Here is a 19,802-nt window from a genome sequence, read left to right on the forward strand (position 1 = left end):
AAATTCAGTGCACACACAAAAACATATACAGTATATATATATATATATATATATATATATATATATATATATATATATATATATGAGAACGTTCATGTCCAACAACTGCACTAATGGAGGTGTAATGGACTTCCCCTTCTTACAGTTACTACATCTTAGATAAGCCCTTTAAAGATATAGTATGTCAATTTGATTAAATATGACATAAAATTGCAGTTAAGCAATATTGCAGCTTTGGATCAATCTTGTTACTTGGCCTGAAATTAATATCAAAAGTTATGTAGTTATTTACATTTAGTAAATCTGAGGACACAATGTTGCAAATCACTTACTTGACAGGACATTTAAACTTGTTTGATATGAGACTAAAACGCACTTAAGTACTTGGTTATAGCAAAGCAAATTAGCTGGAGGTGTGTGTGTGTGTGTGTGTGTGTGTGTGTGTGTGTGTGTGTGTGTGTGTGTGTGCGTGTGTGTATACGCGTGTTTGCGTTTCTATCTATCTGCCTGCGTGTGAGTGCAGGTTAAAGCGAGACACCCCCGGCCCGTAAAGCGATCCTGACACCATGAATAATGGAAGGTGCCGTCTCTGCACAAGGCTCCCTTTTCACAGGGCTTTCTCCCGTGGGTCACGTGAGTGCTGTAATTTTTCATGAGTAGTATGTGTTGGTTGTATGACCATACTGCACATGTAAGAGACGATCAGGGAGCTGTCACTCCCTCTGCATCCCCACAGCCGCACACACCCAGGCCGCTCTCATCCCCACAATCCTAGAGCCTCCTCACCGCCAAGGGTCAAACGAATTGTCTTACACTATTAGAAACTCAAGGCAGCACTTACGAAACTAAAAGCCAGGTGAGAGGATGAATAAAAGATGCCAGTGAAACAGAAAAAATCCACAGCTTCAGGGGAAACCGAAGAGGTTGATGACGAAGTGGAGGAAACGGAGCCAAAGTTAAAGGAGAGGAGCAATGGTGTGACCCGTGGGGACACCACAAAAGGAGAGACGAGTCGGAAGAAACTCAAGAGCGCAGAAAGCTCTGACAATCAGGGGGCTCCTGAAAAAGACAAGAAGAAAAAGGAGGGTGAAAAGGTTAAAAAGAGGAAAAAGAAAACAGATGATGATGCTGAGGATGGTACTGTGATTGAAAAGGAAAATGGAAAGAGTGAGCAGAACAATAATGACCCTGCCACTGATTCCAAAAAGGAGCTATCAGAGAAGGAAGAAGTGACCGAAGGAGCAAAGGAGGAAAAGAAGAAAAAGAAAAAGAAATCCTCAGAGAATCCAGAGGGACAAGAGGAGATGGGGTCCAAGGACAAAAAGTCGAAGGACGGCAAGAAGAAGAAGAAGTCAAGCAATGATGATGAGGAGCCCTTGATAGAGGGGCACGAGGAAGAGGAGGACCCGAAGAAAAAAAAGAAGAAGAAGACAAAGAAGGGATCTGCAGACAGTGATGAAGATAAAAAGAAAAAGGGGAAGAAATCCAAAAACAAACAGGTGGACTATGCTGTCATGTACCAGGACGAGCTGCTGAAATACCACACTGACTCCTCTGACGGATACGAGGATGAGTACTACAAAAAGAAAGGTGATGTACCATTGTAGTGCAGCTATAGAGGCCTCGTTGCGGGCTCAGCCTGGGTAAGTCACGGCCATACAGACAAAAAGTGAAACAAGCAAGTGGAGAAGCACCACAGGGAAGATTTGGTAGCTCTGTAGGGTTGGAGTCTGATTAAGGTCATCAGAAAGATTCATTTATTTATTTGACAACGTCTTCTTCTGGTGAATATTGGATTATTGCTGTCCATGTGAAAGCATTAGAAAGCAGCGCTCTCAGCCAGCATCATCAAAACATTAAATGATCAATATCTTTTGAGGGAGTGGTGTTCACCCCCTCCGGCGTATCACTTGGTCAGTACAGGTTTCAGCTGAGCAGGAGCACCCGCGGGAATCCCTCTGTGATTGTTGTTGGGTGAAAGCTCAGTTATGTTCCACATGATTGGAGTCTTACAGCAGCTCCAGGGCAGACAGGTGCTGGGTGCTGTCCCAGACCCAGGAGCCAGAGGCCAGCAAGGGGATGTAATAATTACTCAAGTACTGTTACTGCACTTACATTTGAGTTTCCTTTACTATACTACTTTACTCTTCTACTCCAGCTTCCTCCCACAGTCCAAAGATATCAAGAGGGGATGAGGCTGATTGATACTCTAAATTGACTGTAGGTGTGACTGTGAGTGTGAATGGTTGTCTGTCTCTGTGTGTTGGCCCTGCGATGGACTGGTGACCTGTCCAGGGTGAACCCCGCCTCTCGCCCTTAGCTGCTGGGATAGGCTCCAGCCCCCCCCCCCCCCCCCGTAACCCTTAACCCTTAACAGGAATTAGCGGAAGACAATGGATGGATGCATGGATGGATGGATGGACTTTTCTCTTCTATACCCACATCACACAGTTATAAGCTCAGTAATACACAAACTAACTATTATCCGTCCGGTCTGACGCAACTGAGCAAGTAAAAGCTGGTTGGTTGAACTGAATACACCACCTGGTTTGACACCGTGCAAATTCCCAAGACTGGAGAACAAGAGTTGTTATGCTTTATTTAGTTTGAGTAGTAAGTATCATTTTCTGGAAGGGATATGTTTGCTACCTCATTGGCTCACTGAGGAACTTACTAAAACTCTGCTTTACCAGGCCAGTGTCTATCTGATCTTATCAAGGCCCTTTCTTTCCCTTTAATCAGCTTTTATTAGCTCTGCTCACTGTTAATTAGATCTCCATGTCCCTTTGGTCAAAGTGCTCTTAATCAGGTCTCTGCCTCTCATTTTCCTCTTCTCCTGGATGGTTTAAGACAACTCGTCAGTGCTTGCAGCTTTGTGTGTTTGTCCATCACTACATTTATCCTCTCCTATCCTCTTTATGCATTCCTTGTTGGTTTTTTTTTACATCGATCTAAACATATTTCAATGTGTGAATCCATTTACCTCATCTCTTTTCTTTCCTTCTTAAACAATACATCAAGTCTACAACAATACATGCGATTAAATCAACCCTTTTTTGTGTTCACATCGTACATCTATTTATCCTCTAATTAACTTTGTCAGCGTTAGGTCCCCACAGAGTGTCACATGTACATTCCAGTCTATATCTTGCATAACCTCTGGGGAGAACAGTAATGCAGCAGGACTATAGAGTTTCTCTATAGGAGGCCTGCCCGTCGAGTCAACAGCTGACTAATCTCCTGCTGAACATTTAATGTTGTTGTAACTCAAACAACAGCAGTTTGACAGTTGCGACTCTCCTGGTGTACAGTTGAAGGTTAGCCTCTGTGAGTCCCTGTGTGATTTCTGCTGAGGAGTGACTTCTGGTGTGCAAAATTCCAATACACAAGTGAGGTTGATGTTTCAGGCTGTTCCACTTCCTTCCGTAGAGACTTGGTCAGAAAAAGACACACATTTGTGAAACGTGATAGAAGCTTGGCGGGTGCATCAACATGGATTCACGGCAGATTCGCCGCATTGAGTTCCCTGGTATCTGAGCATGCCAGGGAACATAATCCCTCCTAATGTCTATAGATTTCTGAACACTGTCAGCAAATAAAACTTTGGGCTTATCCTTTTGATTTCACTCCTGAAAAGTTTTGTGGGATGCTACACATTTTCTGTCTCCCAGTCATGGGATTGTGTATTTCAGTATTCTCTCACTTTTTTTCTTATGTCCGTTTTCTTCTCTGTTTTAGTGTACGAAGTGGTCACTGTCACTGGTGATGTAAAAGGAGCTGGCACTGATGCAAATGTGTTTGTTACCCTTTTTGGAGACTTTGGTGTCACACCCAAGGTTCACCTGGCAAGCAAGTGAGTTCTGATATGGATCAATGTTGGTGTACCAGTGAATTACAGAATGCTTTGATAGTTCATCTTTAATTTAGAGGAGAATGAGCCAGTTTGTGGGTTTTTTTTTCAACTTATTACATCTTTTTTTACTCTGTTGCAGTTGGTATAAGTAAGCACAGCAAAATCATTTCAAGGCCAATATTCTCTATTATCAGCTGTTAACTGTTAACATTTTCTATTCCTCTCTGATCTTTCAGCACAGAAAAGAGGTATTTTCCAGTCAACCTGCTGAAGAATGGTTATGACTCTGTCTTTGTGTTGGGTTGTATTGTGCATATACTGTACAGTAGCTGTGCGTTCAGGGAGCTGGTAATTGGGAAAGTTCTTATTTGATAATATTAACAACAAAAAACTGACAAGACATTCGCCCACTGCATATATGTTCTATTCCTACTGTCAGAATACAGAAAAGTGACAAACACCCTCTTGATCCTTCTCTGCGGAGCAGCTTTTCACATCAGTCACCTGTCGGGGTTAGATCCAGTTCTCTGAGCTCTAAAAAAAACGTCCCACTTTCCAATGGATCCCAACTTTGTTCTGAAAATCTTCCAAGAATATTGTGTGAAATGGTCTAAATATGAATATTTTTAGTGGAAGTTATAAATCATTTTCAAAATCATTCTTACTTAAGGTGGGAAAAAAACATCATGAAAAAGGTTAGAAAAGGATCCTTTAACAACATCCACAGAATATTGCTGTTGAAATGTTTTGTCTTAGTATACATTGAACCTTATGGGAAAATTATATGAATTATTAATACCTTAAAACTTTACTTTATGGGCAGCATGGCTCAGGGGTAGAGTGGCCGTCTAGCAACCAAAGGGTCGCTGGTTCGATCCTCGATCCCGGTGACCATATCGAAGTGTCCTTGAGCAAGATACTGAACCTATAATTGCTCCTGATGAGTAGGTTGGTGCCTTGCATGGCAGCCTCCACCATCAGTGTGTGAGTGTGTGTGTGAATAGGTGAATGAGATGACACTGTAAAGCGCTTTGAGTGCCGCTAAGGTAGACAAGCGCTATATAAAATTGAGTCCATTTGAGTCCGTTTACTTCACCAAAACAGTTTTTTTTTTTGCCTTTCAGGTGCTTGAGCAATGTGTCTTAAGCTAACAAGTATTTTTTTTCCCCCTTTTGCATTACAATACTTCTTTGGTAATCCAGAATACAGAAGGAGCCAGATATGTATATTTAGCGTGAAGCTAACGGTGAAAGCTGTAAAACAGCTGAACTGTTCATTCACAAACTCTCTCTTGGATTATCTATGTCTTCTCTATCTAGCAGTATGCTCAGAAATCCACTTTCTCAAATATGAACGACTATAAACGTGCAAGCTGGTTACACTCAGTGCTAATGTGAACATGCGAAAAACAAGAGTGGGAAAGTACTGTAGGTATTTATACATCTCCTGCTAGCTGGGATATTGCTGGTTCAACTCTTAATAGGATGGAACTTTCCCACTTCCCTAGTGCTCATGAACGAACTATCACTGTATGAGAGAGCATTCCTGTTCAGCATGAACCCAAAAACCCACTTAACTCCATTTTCATTCAAATAATCTTTTTTTTCTTGACTTGACACTGGAAATTCTTCCCGGATCACCTGTTTTACAGAGGATTGCTCATGCCGCAGGAATCTCTCTGCTATACAGTTATATACAGTATCAGACCGAATATCTGGAGTAAGGAGGAACTATGTGACATGGCTGGTCTTCATTTCCATTCAGAGGCAAATGAAAGAAGACCACGATGTCATTTCTGTGGATGATCAAATGACTCTCAGGGCATCTTGTCAGCAGCAGGCTCCTTTTATCTCTAGACGCATTGATTGACAGATAGGGTTACTGAGGATAGGATAGGATATACCAACTTATTGTAAGCCACATTGGGCCATGTCACCCACACCTGGTGGTGGTCTCATTCATCCACTTCACTCAGCATCAGCATGCCATGTATTCAGTATCTCCATACTGTGACTGCGGTGATGGAATACCATACATGGACACTGATGAGTCACTGTCATGTAATAACTAGAGAACATATGAAGGAGTTTCGCCTTACTCCAATGTATATTAAGCCCTGCCTGTATTGTGTAATGATCCAAATAACACAGCATGATACAGGTACAGGAGGGTTGATTCAGTCACATTTGCCTGAACAATCATCATAAATGCAACTCTTTGGAAATTCAGTGTAATTATTTCACATTGCATGGATTCCAAAGTTTGTATTGGGTTTGTTTTTCTTCATAATCAACACCTACCCATCATTCTCCCACAGGTAACTATGCAGGGAAACAGAATTAGGGCATGCATTCATGTGCATTGGACCGTATTTAATTCTTGGCAGTTTTTGTAGCATACGACACCATGCACCTTAATTATACAAGCCTTGGCATTGTCTGCCAGTTGAATATTGGAGAGAACAGATGGATATGTGGGTCAGAGACAAAGCCAGGTATTGTCTTTTAATGGAAAAGAGGGTGTCTGATTCACTGAGGTTGGCAGAGGGGGTCGGCTGTGTGCGCAGGCTTGGTTCAGGGGGGTGGAAGTACACAAGGGAGAGGAGGAGGTGTTGAAGTGGCTGAGGCTTAGAGGTTTCAGATTATGCCACTGCCCTGAGACCACCAAGCCGGATCACTCATGAGATGAAATTTACTGCGTCACAGTTCTTGTTTGATCGTATCTCTTCACCACCACCCCCACACACACACAGTAATCTCTTGTTCAAATAGAGTATCTCACAAATATACTTTCTACTCAAACTGAACTACTGACATTTCTATGTTTCCGTTTTTGCAGAAGCCGAACAGCATTTGAGAAGAATAAGACGGATGTTTTCCGAATAAAAACACACAACGTGGGGCCCCTGAAGAAGTTGAGGTAAACTTACTCGGGATGAAACAGCCATTTGTTGTTTCCTGTCAGCAGGTCACTGACAACGTCCCAGCTTATGCCTCATATGCTTTATAGTTAAGTGGACCTCACACAGGATAACAGCAGCTTACAGGGTCACATGGGAACTGTTCTCACTTATTTTACAGCTGTGCAGGCCATCAAAGGATTTCACTCAGTGACAGAAGGTTAAACCCCATCTGTTGTTTGATGATAATTCTTTACTCTGGAGGTGTTACATCGCCATCGCCACCATGAGTTCATAGACAGCAGTAATTCTACTATGGACCTTATTTTTAATTCAGGTCAATTTCCTATAGAATTTGCCATTCATATTCCCAGACTCATGATGTTACATTTCTACATTCTACATCAGAGCTCTCTTCCAGAAATGACCTGAAACCATTTTTGTCATGTTGCATCCATGGTACGTTTGTATTGTTCTTGTGCTGATACTGCAGAGGACTGTGCACAGAGGCAAGTTTATAAGACTCTCTGGAAGCTGACCTGTGTTTTTTCTGAGGCTTTTTCCTTCAGGAATATTTTAGAATTTGCTCTTCATCAATCTTGACCTTCAAAAGGCATTTTGAAAACAACCAAAGCAACAATAAATCCTAAGTAAATGTACTTACAAGCTTTTTTACAGAGCTTTCAATCATTTCAAAATCAATCAATAAGCATTTCTGTCTAAATGTTAAAATTAAGATATATGATATTTCTTCGTTAAAATATGACCGATGTGATCCGTTCTACTGAGTTGCTCCAAATGTTTTCAGAACAAAAGAGATCTCCATTTCTCTTCAAGGTAGCAGTGCCGTTTGAAATGACCTCTGTAGTTGTGGTAACTTCATCAAATTTTTAATTTAGTACTCTGTAATATAAAATGTCCTGTTATCACTGAAATCTAGCTCTGCATGAAGATGTTCCACATGTTAGCGGTCAAGAAACAGACAAATGTACCCTTTCACCCCAGGCTAATAGCCAGATGTTCTTAATGCCTTTAGGGGTAAACTCTGTGTTTGTCCAAGAAAAAAAAGAAAACAAAGCCAGATATCTGTATGAGGAAAGAAAGTGTAATTCCTAAATTCTACTCTGCTTGTTTGTCAGGTCCATCAACTGAGCAATTATGCAAAATCCCTCTGCAGATGAAGACTTTCTGATTGAGTGAAAGCTTCATAAAATGAGAAACACGTTCCTTTTATCAATATTCCTTCCAAGGTCAATAATGAAGTTTAAGGCTATTAACAGAGAGAGAAGAATAAATTTGGAGGACATACACATGGGTTTCTGTTTTTCTGAACAAGTACATGGTGGGGTACTAAGTCTTATTGCTCAGTTCAAACATATAACCACTACTGTAGAGTATACATGACAACTACTACTGCACAGAACTACAAAACCTTGTTGACACTGAATCAGTGTACTTACAACATAGCAGCTATTTGCAATTTGAATGAATTATTCATGGAGTTACTCTACCCTGTGTGACTGTAAACAGTGCCAACATCCAGTGAATTCATGGGTTGCAAGTCTGGGTGAATGTATGTCACACTAGGACTCTTGATTTCTCCAGGATCGAGCATGACAACACTGGAATGAACGCCAGCTGGTTTTTGGACCGGGTCGTGGTGACTGACATGAACCGGCCGCATCTGCGTTTCTATTTTGCCTGCAGCAACTGGCTGAGTCGAGAGGAGGGTGACAACCTGTTTGTCAGGGACCTGCTGGGCAGCATGAACCCCATGGATGTCCCAAAATGTAGGTTACTCCAGGACAAATGCAAGCAGACGCAGAGGCTCTAGGTTTATAGACTCAAATTAATCATCATATCTTTGAAAATAATTCAATGAAGCTTCAGCTTACATCTCATAGTTCTCTGGCCAAAGCTGTTGCCTCTGTCTCCTAAAATTATTCACTTTAATACTCTGTCCACTCAGTGATATACAGTAATGGACCAAGTAAAGATTTTTTTCTTTAAATCTAGACAGCCTTTAAAAGATGCAGTTTTGTCAATATCAGCATGTGGATCACACAATATAGGTTCAATGATACTTAGTCCATGATATGATTTTATAACAATATGTTGTGATGATGCAATAGCTATTATGATACTGACTGACTGAAAATGTCAAAATAGAGCTTCAAGTATAACTTCCTGTGTACCACTTGAGTAGATGAGCATCACATTGAATTGACAAACTGAGGGGATATCATTTCATTCAGAATGAAACTAGTGAAGTTGTATAGTTACAGTACCATTAAAGATAGCTGCCATACAGTAACATCTTTTTGAAAATAAAATGCATATAAGTTCTACATGGGTTGTATGATTGAAACACATTATATTGCAATACGATATCAGTACTGGAATATCAATGGAGTATCGTGAAAAACAGTATTGCTATATATCACTGTACTGCTTTCATTGCACAGCCCTACCAGTAACACCCAAAGGCACATGCTAGCCTGCAGCTCTTAGGATTGTAATTAAATTCCCACAGGGTGTAATTGTCAGGCAAAGCAGCACATGTACCGTCGTTGCAATGTGATCCAACACCTCAGTACCTGCAGTCAGTCAAGCATTGTGAAGCCGGTGCACAGATAAAGACAGGCTGTGCTGTGAGGGAGTGGTCAGTGCAATAAAGCTGTAACAAACACAGCACATATACACACAAGCTCATGAATATTTAACCTGGAGAGCATCTGCGTGTAGAGTAGCAAGGAACCTGCCTAATGACAATGTAAGTCAACTGGTAATAAATGACGTGTTTATGTACGTATGTATCGTGTATTATGTATTGGTCCTTGTTCTGTCACAAGTACTGTTATTGATCATCATACGCTTTGCTTTTCATAATAATATCTGCTTATTCTACTTGTTTTGCAGTGAATAAATACATAGTGAGTGTGTTCACTGCAGACATGAAGGGAAGTGGAACTGATGCAGATGTCTTCCTGAATATCTTTGGAGAGAACGGTGACACAGGTAATACTGATTCACTGCCAGGGTTGGAAATAAGCACCCACTTGCTCATACTGTAGTATCGCATGAATTTGCCCAACCTACTGTCGCAAAGGCAAATAAATAAAAGAAGCACGAGAGCATAAATATATGCAATCGATGATTGACTTGTGACATTCTAAAATGTAGACAGGGACACAAAAAAGTTCATTTCCAACCCTATTTATCACCCAGCTTGTTTTTGCTTAGATGTGACAAACATGAATGCAGTAGTTCCCTCCCTGATTTCACTCCCTCTCCAAAATGATTATAATGAAAGGAGAGAGACGCTTGGACAGTGACAAGGACAACTTTGAACGTGGTTCAGAGGACAAGTTTACGATAGAGGCTCCGAACCTGGGACGGCTGAGGAAAATCACCATTGGCCACAACAACAGAGGTTCATCAGCTGGATGGTTTCTAGATAAGGCATGTGCTCTCCAAGATCCTAGACACACATTTTACTGTATACTCGTGCACACGTACAATAGAGGTGACCTACAAGTGAAAGGAAACATGTAGTAGCAAACACAGTTATACTTTTTGCACTCTATTGAAAGTCATTCTTCCACTTAAAATCCTTGGCAATTGCAGTGAATAGCAGTGATTATCCTGTTACAGTGGCAGCTGTCGGAAAGAGGCATATAGAAGCAGTACGTGAACAGTCAGATCTTGAAGTTGATGTTTAGAAAAATGGGCAAATGTAGGGTTCTGAGTGACTTTGACAAAGGAAAAATTCTGTTTGCTAGATGACAAGGTCAGAGCCAAAATAGCAAGTGGTGGGCAGTTGTTTGTGTTACCAAATGTGGTCCATGGAAGGTAAGCTGATAAGCTGGTAAGCTGGCTAGTTTAACCTCATTGATGAAGTGGTGGGAGCGCAAGGTATCTCGTCTGATCTGATCCCAAAGATGAGCCTTTGTCTTCATGGTGTATTCATCCAGGTCCTTCCTTTAAAATGACATATACCTGTGCATGCACTGGTTGTGCTATATTTGTCTAGGTGGTGATTGATGACATGGGCAATAAAGAAGTGTATGAGTTCCCAGTTAATCGCTGGTTTGCTATGGATGAGGACGATGGGAAAATACAGCGAGATGTGTTGGTTGGTTCAGTGCAACCGATGGGTGAGCATTTACATCTACATCGTAGGATTGATACCGTTCACAGGAATTTAACATATGTTGCTGTTTTCTGCTCCTTGCGTGTGTAGGAATTGTATACAATGTCCAAGTGATGACTGGAGATGTGAGGGGTGCAGGTACCAACTCTAAGATCCACATGGTCATGCACGGATCCAAGGGTTCAAAGAATAGTGGCAAAGTCTTCCTGGAGGGCGGTGCTTTCGAGCGGGGACTCATTGACATTTTTAACGTGGAGATTTGTGAACTCATCAGCCCTCTCAGCAGGGTCACCATCGGACACGATAATGGTGCTGTCGGTGCAGGATGGTACTGTGAAAAGGTAAATCATGCCCAGTATAACACCTTGATGACTCTTGATGACTTCATTCACCCAGCAAGCAGCAATGTCTCTTCTAGGTGGTGATATATTGTCCATTCACGGGAATTGAGCAGACGTTTCCATGCGGGATGTGGCTGGATGAGGATGAGGGGGATGGACTGATAGAGCGGGAGCTCTATGAGATGGTCTCTCTCAGGCAGAAGAAACAGAAAAGCGAGTGAAATCCCTCTTCTCACACGTCTTTGCTAGAGAGTCAAATCAATCAGTTCTGTCAAATCACTTCAATTATATTAGGGATTTGCATTCAAAAATATACAAATAACATAAGCCAGAAATTGCCAGCAACACCTCCTTTCGGTTTTTGAACATAAACGGACAGCTTTTGAGCAAAGTACTGCCCCCTTCTGACAGTATCACCAGGTCATTTCACAGAGGATTTGGCCAAAGTGAATGAAGTGGAAGTAGCATTTTGCTTGTGTACTTTTTCATTTTTAAATAGAAGAAATACAAATTTAAGACGGTATATTGTTTCAACAAATGTGTCTTTTAGCTGAGCAGTTGTTACAAGCGAGTTATCATTGAAGTACAGTGAGAAAAAGGGATTACATGTGAAAAGGATTGGTTGAAGGCCTGATGGTAGAAGCAGGGAGCCCAGCCAAAAGGACACGGTTCAGGTGGGAGATTACAAGTGGCTGCACCAGTACCTCAGCTGTTATAGAGATGATGGCTGCATGCACTCTATTAGATTAATTTATGCTGTAATTAATATTTGACTAGTTAACATTCTCACATTTCCCGTGAGGGACTAATAAATTAGACTTGAATTGAAATGAAAAATCAAAACCCATCCTGATAGAAAAATCAATCAATTAAACATCTCACAGATATACATCCCAATTTCAAGATGAGCTGGTTGAGAAGATTTCAAATGATTTCATGTTGCTCTGTCACTCCAGAGTATCCGTGGTCCTTGTGGATTTGGACCTCAGATGTGAAGGGGGCTGGAACAGATGCCCAGGTGTTCATGCAGATCTACGGACAGAGAGGCAAATCTGATGAGATCAAACTGGAAAACAACTCAGACAGTTTTGAACAGGGCCAGCTTGATAAATTCATGGTAAATTCATTGCATTTCCTCTCCCTTTTCATTTAGTATTTAGATACATATAAAAATAACAGGTACAAATTCAGAGATGTGTCCTTTTAGTGATTATTTTACTTACATTTCTGGAACTTTTCTAGGTTGAAATGCCAGATATAGGAAGACTGCTGAAATTGCGCATCTGGCATGAAAAGAGACATCCATTTTCTGGTTGGCATTTAGGGAAGGTGAGACCTGTGGCTCCTGCTCTTTTAAGTGCTTTCACTTAAAATTAATCCCACACCCGATCTCTGAAACAGAGAAAGGAAACATGTGTAAATTAGGCTGCTAAGTAAATTATTTCAGTCAGATAACCTATCTCTTTGTGTTATTATTATATGAGAGTCAGAAAGGTAGAGGATGAACCAGAAATAAAGATGTGTAAAAATGTACGACTGTCATTTTTGCAGGTCACTTTGTTGAAGACTCTGACATCAGAGAAATACAATTTTGTATGTGGCCGTTGGCTGGATATCAACGAAGACGACAATGAGATCGTCAGAGAGCTGCCAGCTATGGGAGCCCTCAATGATGAGCCGCTACCTTGTAAGACAAAAGACCGTTTTCAATTGTTGGTCCTAAAAATGCATTGCACTGTAACTAACAGTTAGGCTAAATTCACAGTCTATATGGTAAATCAATAGTTTGATAATTTGACAGGGCATCACTGTACTTGTCAGGTTATTGTCCACTCAAAATCATCCATCAACAATTAAACAGCGTGTCATAGCTCAAGACACACATTTCTGAGTCCCCTTTAAGTCTCCCTTCTCTGAAATCCCACTTTCTGCTGATAAAACACTTTCTGGAAGCCAGCTGAGGGGCAGCGTCCCTGTGCTCAGCCTGCAGCAGATGACCTGTACTCAGACACCTGTGATCAGCTGACGTCAGTTTCACATGAAAGTAGAAAATACCAAGCCGGAAACCAAATATTGAGATCCTTAAGATTTGTTTAGAGGAAATATTTTCCAAGTTTGCCTTATTACTTGAAACAAGGATAAACATAATAAGAGCGAGAGAGAATGTAGTATCTGTTCTGTCATTCAACTCTGAATTAACAAATGTCATATGAATATAACAGTGTGTGAGTGTCTTTGTTCTTCAGTGATTAAGTATCGCGTCACCATCTGCACTGGTAACGTCAGTGGCAGCGGCACTGATGCCAGTGTCTTCCTCAATGTTATCGGTGACCTGGGTGACACAGGGGAGCGGCTCATGTTCATGAGTAAAAACAATGTCAACAAATTCGAAAAGGGCAATGTGAGTGTCATATTAAACCTTCAGCGAATAGATAAATGCTGTACGGGGGATGCAGTCAAACCAAGTTCACTCTCTGTTTCCATTCAGCATGACGAGTTCCTTATCGAGTCAGTGTCCTTGGGCCAGGTACGCAGGGTACGTGTTGGTCATGATGGTCGCGGTGGAGGCTGCGGTTGGTTTCTTGATAAGGTGATGGTCAGGGAGGAAGGCCAGCCAGAGTCTATGGCCATTGAGTTTCCGTGTTTCAGGTAAGATGCAAATATCTAAGAAATACCTCCAATACCATACCTTACCTCCAACTGGCTGCCTGCTAGCTGTAGCATGTGAACTAACATTCAGGTATGATGTGCAAGAAAGAGATACAACCCAATTCTGACATCGTGCACCTATTCATTTGCTGCTGGTTGTACAAACAGTCTTAAAAGCCTCATCAGTGGTCCTGCTTTGTGTAGGAGTTCTCTCAGTGGAATGGGTTTAAGCAGTTAGGCAGCTGATGGATGAGTTTCCCATTACAAATAGGGACTAAATGCACAGTGGTGAGCCAGCTCTCTCCTCCAGTAACTGGAACCAAGGCTCAGGTGTTGAGTTACGTCTGGATGGAGGCTCCTCCAGTCGCTGTCCCCTTAAACCTGATGCAAAAACAACTTAGGACATACATTTCATATTTTAATGGTTTGTGCTATTTGTATGTCCTGTTTCAGTAGTATTCCAAAATATTGTTGATTTTTTTAGGGCGGCGGTGACCTAATTTCCCTCCTTACATCAAGAATAGGTACTTTAAATAATTACTGGAATGGCAAATATGATACGTCAATGTTCCATTGCTTTGATCAAATCTACTCTGTTTTTGTATGAGTTAGTTTATTAGGACACTAAAAATGTATCATACCATACACCATACAACAATACTGGTAAAATAGAAGTTATAAATGAACAACTAATTCTTTCTTCATAATTCTTCAGCTGGTTGTTGAATATTCAGGTCAATTTCATCCTATATGTTTAATGTTCCTGGATCTAATTATTGAGTTTGACTTTACCATTCTCCAGGTGGTTGGATCGTAATGAGGACGATGGGCAGATCGTCCGTGAGTTAGTTCCAGCTGGTGATGGCCTTCGTCTCTTTAGTGAGTAAATAAAATGTATTATTGGCTCATAAAATATATAAATATTATACTATACTATACTATAATATTATACTTATACTATATAAATAATATCAATAGATGATTACTAAAGCATTTATTAAACATCAGTTACAATGTTGTAATAGTCATTCAGATTATGTTTATAGACTGTTTACCAACTATTACTAAAAATAACAACTATATTAAAAACACCAGCTCAATCTATTTAATATTTGTATTTGTTTTGCAAAGATTTTTTGAGGTTAATAATTCATTTGCTGATCATTTTTAAATATTCAATGTAATATGTTATCTGTGTAACAATAAGCCATCTATGCAATTTAAACGCTTTATATTGTTATTGCCTTTTTTATTACAAAATATTTTAATGTTGAATTACATAATCACACAAATGAACCATTAAAAGTACAAGTAATTTCATTTTATTGTTCGTGAACAATAACGTGCTTATTAAATAAAGCTTAACTTACAGTCATTTTGCCTTCTATTAAGCGAGCTTTAAGTTTCTTTCCATGTTCTTTTCAATTTTACTCCTCCTCAGATGTCAGCTACCACATAGCGATCAAGACAGGCAGCGTGAATGGCGCCAGCTCTGACTCCAGGGTGTTTGTCAAGCTGTATGGTGAGAAGAGTGACACAAGCAAGATGATACTGGCGGTCTCTGACAACGACCTCAGGAACTACTTTGAGACCGGACGCACCGACATCTTCACCATTGAGACCAGTGACATCGGAAAGGCAGGTTCTTAAATGCACACCTCTCTTGATTCCTAACTTTAAAGTGGTTCAGATATTTGCTTGACTCTACTTACTCCATTTTCATACATGTGTGCAGATCAGCCGTCTCCTCATCGGTCACACCAATGAAGGGCTGCGAGCTGGATGGTTTCTGGACAGTGTTCAGATCTCTGTTCCTGTTCATGGGTTGCAGTACATGTTCCCAAGCCACCGCTGGCTCTGCAAAGATGAGGCTGATGGGAAAGTGGAGGTGGAGATCTACCCCAGTGAGGTCCTGGACATCGAAAAATGTAAATGGCAACGTTGTGTGGTCAAAAATTCATAATTTAAACCCTTTTGTGTTCTACATTTCTCTGAGCTTTTTGTGATTTTACGGCAGTGATCAACTATGAAGTAACTGTGGTCACCGGGGATGTGCGGGCAGGCGGCACCAACGCCAACGTTTCCTGTCAGATTTATGGAGATAATGGAAAAACTGAAGTTCTCACTCTGAAGAGTCGCTCCAACAATTTTGAACGTGGCACCACTGAGATTTTCAAGGTCTGTATGGAAACTTCCTTGTTGCAAATCAATATCTGTAGATTGAATTATGACCAGAGTTTCATAACTACAACACAGATTGAGGCTCAGGATGTGGGCAAGATATACAAGCTACGGATCTGTCACGATGGGAAGGGTATTGGAGATGGCTGGTTCCTGGAAACAGTGGCCATCAAACGACTGACGATGGCAATGGTGCGAGTTGAGGTGAAGAAAGAGGAAACCAAGAAAGACAAGAAGAAGGACAAGAAAAAGAAGAAGAAAGAAGAAGAGGAAGACGCAGTGGTGGAAACAGTTGAGGAGCTACAAGAAGTGGTGGAGACATTCAATTTCCCATGTAATCGCTGGCTGGCCAGGGATGAAGAGGATGGGGAGCTTGTGGTTGAGCTGCTGATGGAGGACAATGAAGACCTGGAGGGTGAGACGAGTTTGAGGGTTAATCATCATGTGCAGTATGAAAATGCCACTGATGATGTTGTCGTCTTAGTGAACTTCTATGATGTCCATGTGTTCACTGGGACTACATGGGGGGCGGGGACTGATGCCAACGTTTACATCAACATCTACGGAGAGATTGGTGACACAGGGGAGCGACGGCTGAGGAAGTCAAACAACTTGAACAAGTTCGAGAAAGGCCAGGTGAACTTCGTCAGTGCTACATATGCTTGTCCTCATTTGATCATCCATCTAATTCTTGACTTGAAAGCAAAGTGTATTTCTTACCATCTTTAACCTCTTAACTTTGACCAGAAATGCACACCATGTCGACAAACTCAAGCACAAATCTTACTGAGTGTATCTACTTTTGATCACTGGTGCTGATTTGGCTTTTCGTCTGTTAGCTGGATAACCACAGGAAGATACGGAAGCATGCTACAACTTACGTTGAGGGACATTTAGTAAGATTTAGTCATATCAAGTAAACCCAAAGCATAGCCAACTTAAATTTAAAATATTTGTCATTTGATTTGAGAATGTAGTCACATGACAAATTGCATGAATAAACTTACGAGTGGACAAGGTGAGAAATTACAGATCATGCTTTCTGTCAGCTCTTTGTTAATTAATCTCATTCATGCAATAAAGTTTAACCCACCTAATTTGCTCATCCATACCCCCATGTCACCACTCTGAGCTTGGAACATTGCCCAGAGTCTAATTGAACTCATTACATTATCTTTTCTTAAAGTGGTTTTGGCCTCTGTGGTGGCCTCCCCCTTGCTGTGTTTTATACACTCATGTTCTTTTCATTGATACTGCTTTCTTGGCTGAGCCTCAAACACATGTTGGGGATCTAAAGAGCCTTTCAGGTTAAATAAAGATCAAATAAATAAGCAATGAGATTCCCATGGACTGCTGGACCTGTGACATTTCTTGACCCATTGTCAATGGCTTGTTGTTTCGTTACCCAGGAGGATGTTTTCGGCATCACAGCGGTTGACCTTGGGACCCTGAAGAAGCTGAGAATCCGACATGATAACAGCCAGGCCAGCGCTGGCTGGTTTCTTGACCGGGTGGAGATCGTTGACAACAAAGATGACTCCACGTAAGTCATAACTATGCCAAAAAGAGAGATTTATTCATATTCAGCACCACGTCTTCAGGCAGATCATGCGTAAGAGCAAAAAGTCAATCATTCATAGACAAGAAATGGTAGGCAACGTGCTGAGTCATCGACAAAATCAGTGCCTCAGCTTTCAAATCATCCTACATAGCAAGCAGAACCTTTTACATTAAAGACCACACAGTGCCACTGTGTGGTGGGAAGTGGTACTGCAAATATTCTGTTATGCCACAGCCAGACTGAGGAAACTTGGGAACAAGATAGACATTTTCTCTAAGTATTTTCGGACATGATATGCATTCAACCAGCCTAAGAGGGAATTCAGATTTAGATATTTTCCTCTATCTTTGTTATGTTGTGTTTTAGGTACTTTTTCCCCTGTAAACGCTGGCTGGCAGTGGATGAGGATGATGGACAGCTTGCCAGGGAGCTCGTTCCTGTGGATGAGGCCTTTATGAAGAAGAGGGATGATGACGATGAGGAGGAATCTGAAGCCACGCTTGGGCTTGAACAGAAGGGTGAGAGGAAAATGATGATACTCTTGAGAAGGTGATCAGTTGAACATGGTACATATAAGCCTGTGGAGGAACATGAACGTACTCTGATTTGTTCTCATGACAGCCATGTCAACAACATACACAGTAAGACTCAAGACTGGTGAGAAGAAGTACGCAGGAACTGATGCTGATGTCTTTATGATCCTGTATGGCACCAAGGATGACACAGGTGAAACTGCACAACATTATACGACTGTACTTGCATGTGTGTTTAGATGGTTTAATGATGTTATTATGTACACATCTGCAGGAATAATTAACCTGAAGGCTTCAAAGACTCATAAGAATAAGTTTGAGTGGGGTTTGATTGACGAGTTCACGGTCGAAGCTGTGGACCTTGGACCTCTGAAGAAGCTACGTATTGGACACAACAACTGTGGTAGGACAGGCTCCCTGCATATATACTGTATAACACAATTATTCTCAGAGAAAAGTAAAATATTTTGAAGTGATTTGATAAGATAGAAAGTTGTGACACAAATACTGTCCATTTACCATATTACGATTGTTTCAGGAGGAGGATCGGCTGGCTGGTTTCTTGACTGGGTGGAGATTGATGCTCCATCTGTGGGACAGAAACTGCGCTTCCCCTGCGGCCGCTGGTTGGATAGAGGGGAGGACGATGGCGCCATCGTCAGGGACCTTTTCCCTAATCCTCTTCAGACAGAGTTGTATACACCATGTAAATCGAACCACATCACTCTCACAAATATTAAAAACACATCATGCACATAGTAGGTTAACACTTCACCGTAAGGACACATTAATAACACTTAATTAATGCTTAGGTATGTATAAGATTACTAAATAGTCATTACTTAAGCTCAATTAACCAATTATTAATGCTTTTTCTGACACTGATTAAGTTTTCCCTCCATCCTCTCCATAAACACCACAAGTAAATGATTGTTAGAAACATTAGTTAACAGTTAACTAATGGTTAACTAAGTTTTAACTCACCTTTATTAATGTACCATTATGGTTAAGTGTTAACCATAACTGTTTGTACATTTATTTTTATTTTGTAGTTGTTCCTTATGAGATTAAGATCTTCACGAGTGACGTGTTTGGAGCCGGGACAGATGCAGATGTTTTCATCGTGCTGTACGGCCGGGATGCAGTTTGCACCCAGCAGAAGCGTCTGTGTGTCAACAAGAGGGAGAGGAGGATGTACTTCGAAAGAGGAGCTGAGGACATGTTTATTGTTGAGGTGAAATGATGGTCTTGGGTGTAAACAAGTTCCCTGATTCTGTATAGAATAAATACTCAAGGTCAATGCAGTACACTAGTACTTTGTGTCACTGTATCAACACAACTTGAGAGTGCAAAAAGTCAAGGATTGCATTACACACATTTAGCAACTCTACAATTTTTTTTTTTTTTCCCGTGAAGTTAGAGGATGTGGGAGATGTGATTGAGAAGATTCGTGTAGGCCATGACAACCGTGGGGTCAACCCGGGCTGGCATCTGGACCGAGTGGAGATCAGACGTCTGCTCAGGAAAGGAAAGGTATACATCATTACAGTTTTGCTTGTTTTTGTTGCATTGCATTTGGAGTCCAAGATAACATCACATTACATTACCCTCCAATTAAATAGGTATGGTAAG

The 19,802-nt window shown here is 41.1% G+C and overlaps 1 protein-coding gene across 1 annotated transcript in view; it reads left to right on the forward strand.

The window, feature by feature from the left end:
* The first annotated feature begins 618 nt into the window (after positions 1 to 618).
* Positions 619 to 19,802, forward strand: part of loxhd1a (lipoxygenase homology PLAT domains 1a) — a 30,967-nt gene continuing 11,783 nt past the window's right edge. The window contains exons 1-27 of the mRNA XM_086186690.1: positions 619 to 1,590; positions 3,739 to 3,853; positions 6,692 to 6,772; positions 8,358 to 8,542; positions 9,672 to 9,770; positions 10,066 to 10,214; positions 10,786 to 10,909; positions 10,996 to 11,246; positions 11,324 to 11,459; positions 12,203 to 12,363; positions 12,489 to 12,575; positions 12,798 to 12,933; positions 13,493 to 13,647; positions 13,735 to 13,895; positions 14,698 to 14,774; positions 15,337 to 15,533; positions 15,631 to 15,823; positions 15,913 to 16,073; positions 16,152 to 16,491; positions 16,561 to 16,712; positions 17,486 to 17,619; positions 18,004 to 18,155; positions 18,259 to 18,363; positions 18,445 to 18,573; positions 18,709 to 18,876; positions 19,223 to 19,404; positions 19,587 to 19,703. Coding sequence (XP_086042816.1) covers positions 876 to 1,590; positions 3,739 to 3,853; positions 6,692 to 6,772; positions 8,358 to 8,542; positions 9,672 to 9,770; positions 10,066 to 10,214; positions 10,786 to 10,909; positions 10,996 to 11,246; positions 11,324 to 11,459; positions 12,203 to 12,363; positions 12,489 to 12,575; positions 12,798 to 12,933; positions 13,493 to 13,647; positions 13,735 to 13,895; positions 14,698 to 14,774; positions 15,337 to 15,533; positions 15,631 to 15,823; positions 15,913 to 16,073; positions 16,152 to 16,491; positions 16,561 to 16,712; positions 17,486 to 17,619; positions 18,004 to 18,155; positions 18,259 to 18,363; positions 18,445 to 18,573; positions 18,709 to 18,876; positions 19,223 to 19,404; positions 19,587 to 19,703 — 4,662 coding nt within the window. The 5' untranslated portion in view covers positions 619 to 875. The remainder of the gene's footprint in view (positions 1,591 to 3,738; positions 3,854 to 6,691; positions 6,773 to 8,357; positions 8,543 to 9,671; positions 9,771 to 10,065; positions 10,215 to 10,785; positions 10,910 to 10,995; positions 11,247 to 11,323; positions 11,460 to 12,202; positions 12,364 to 12,488; positions 12,576 to 12,797; positions 12,934 to 13,492; positions 13,648 to 13,734; positions 13,896 to 14,697; positions 14,775 to 15,336; positions 15,534 to 15,630; positions 15,824 to 15,912; positions 16,074 to 16,151; positions 16,492 to 16,560; positions 16,713 to 17,485; positions 17,620 to 18,003; positions 18,156 to 18,258; positions 18,364 to 18,444; positions 18,574 to 18,708; positions 18,877 to 19,222; positions 19,405 to 19,586; positions 19,704 to 19,802) is intronic.

This window comes from Aulostomus chinensis, chromosome 19, assembly GCF_037954235.1.
Source record: "Aulostomus chinensis isolate RoL2024-O1b breed Wild chromosome 19, RoL_Achi_v1.0, whole genome shotgun sequence".
Classification (NCBI taxonomy): Eukaryota; Metazoa; Chordata; class Actinopteri; order Syngnathiformes; family Aulostomidae; genus Aulostomus; species Aulostomus chinensis.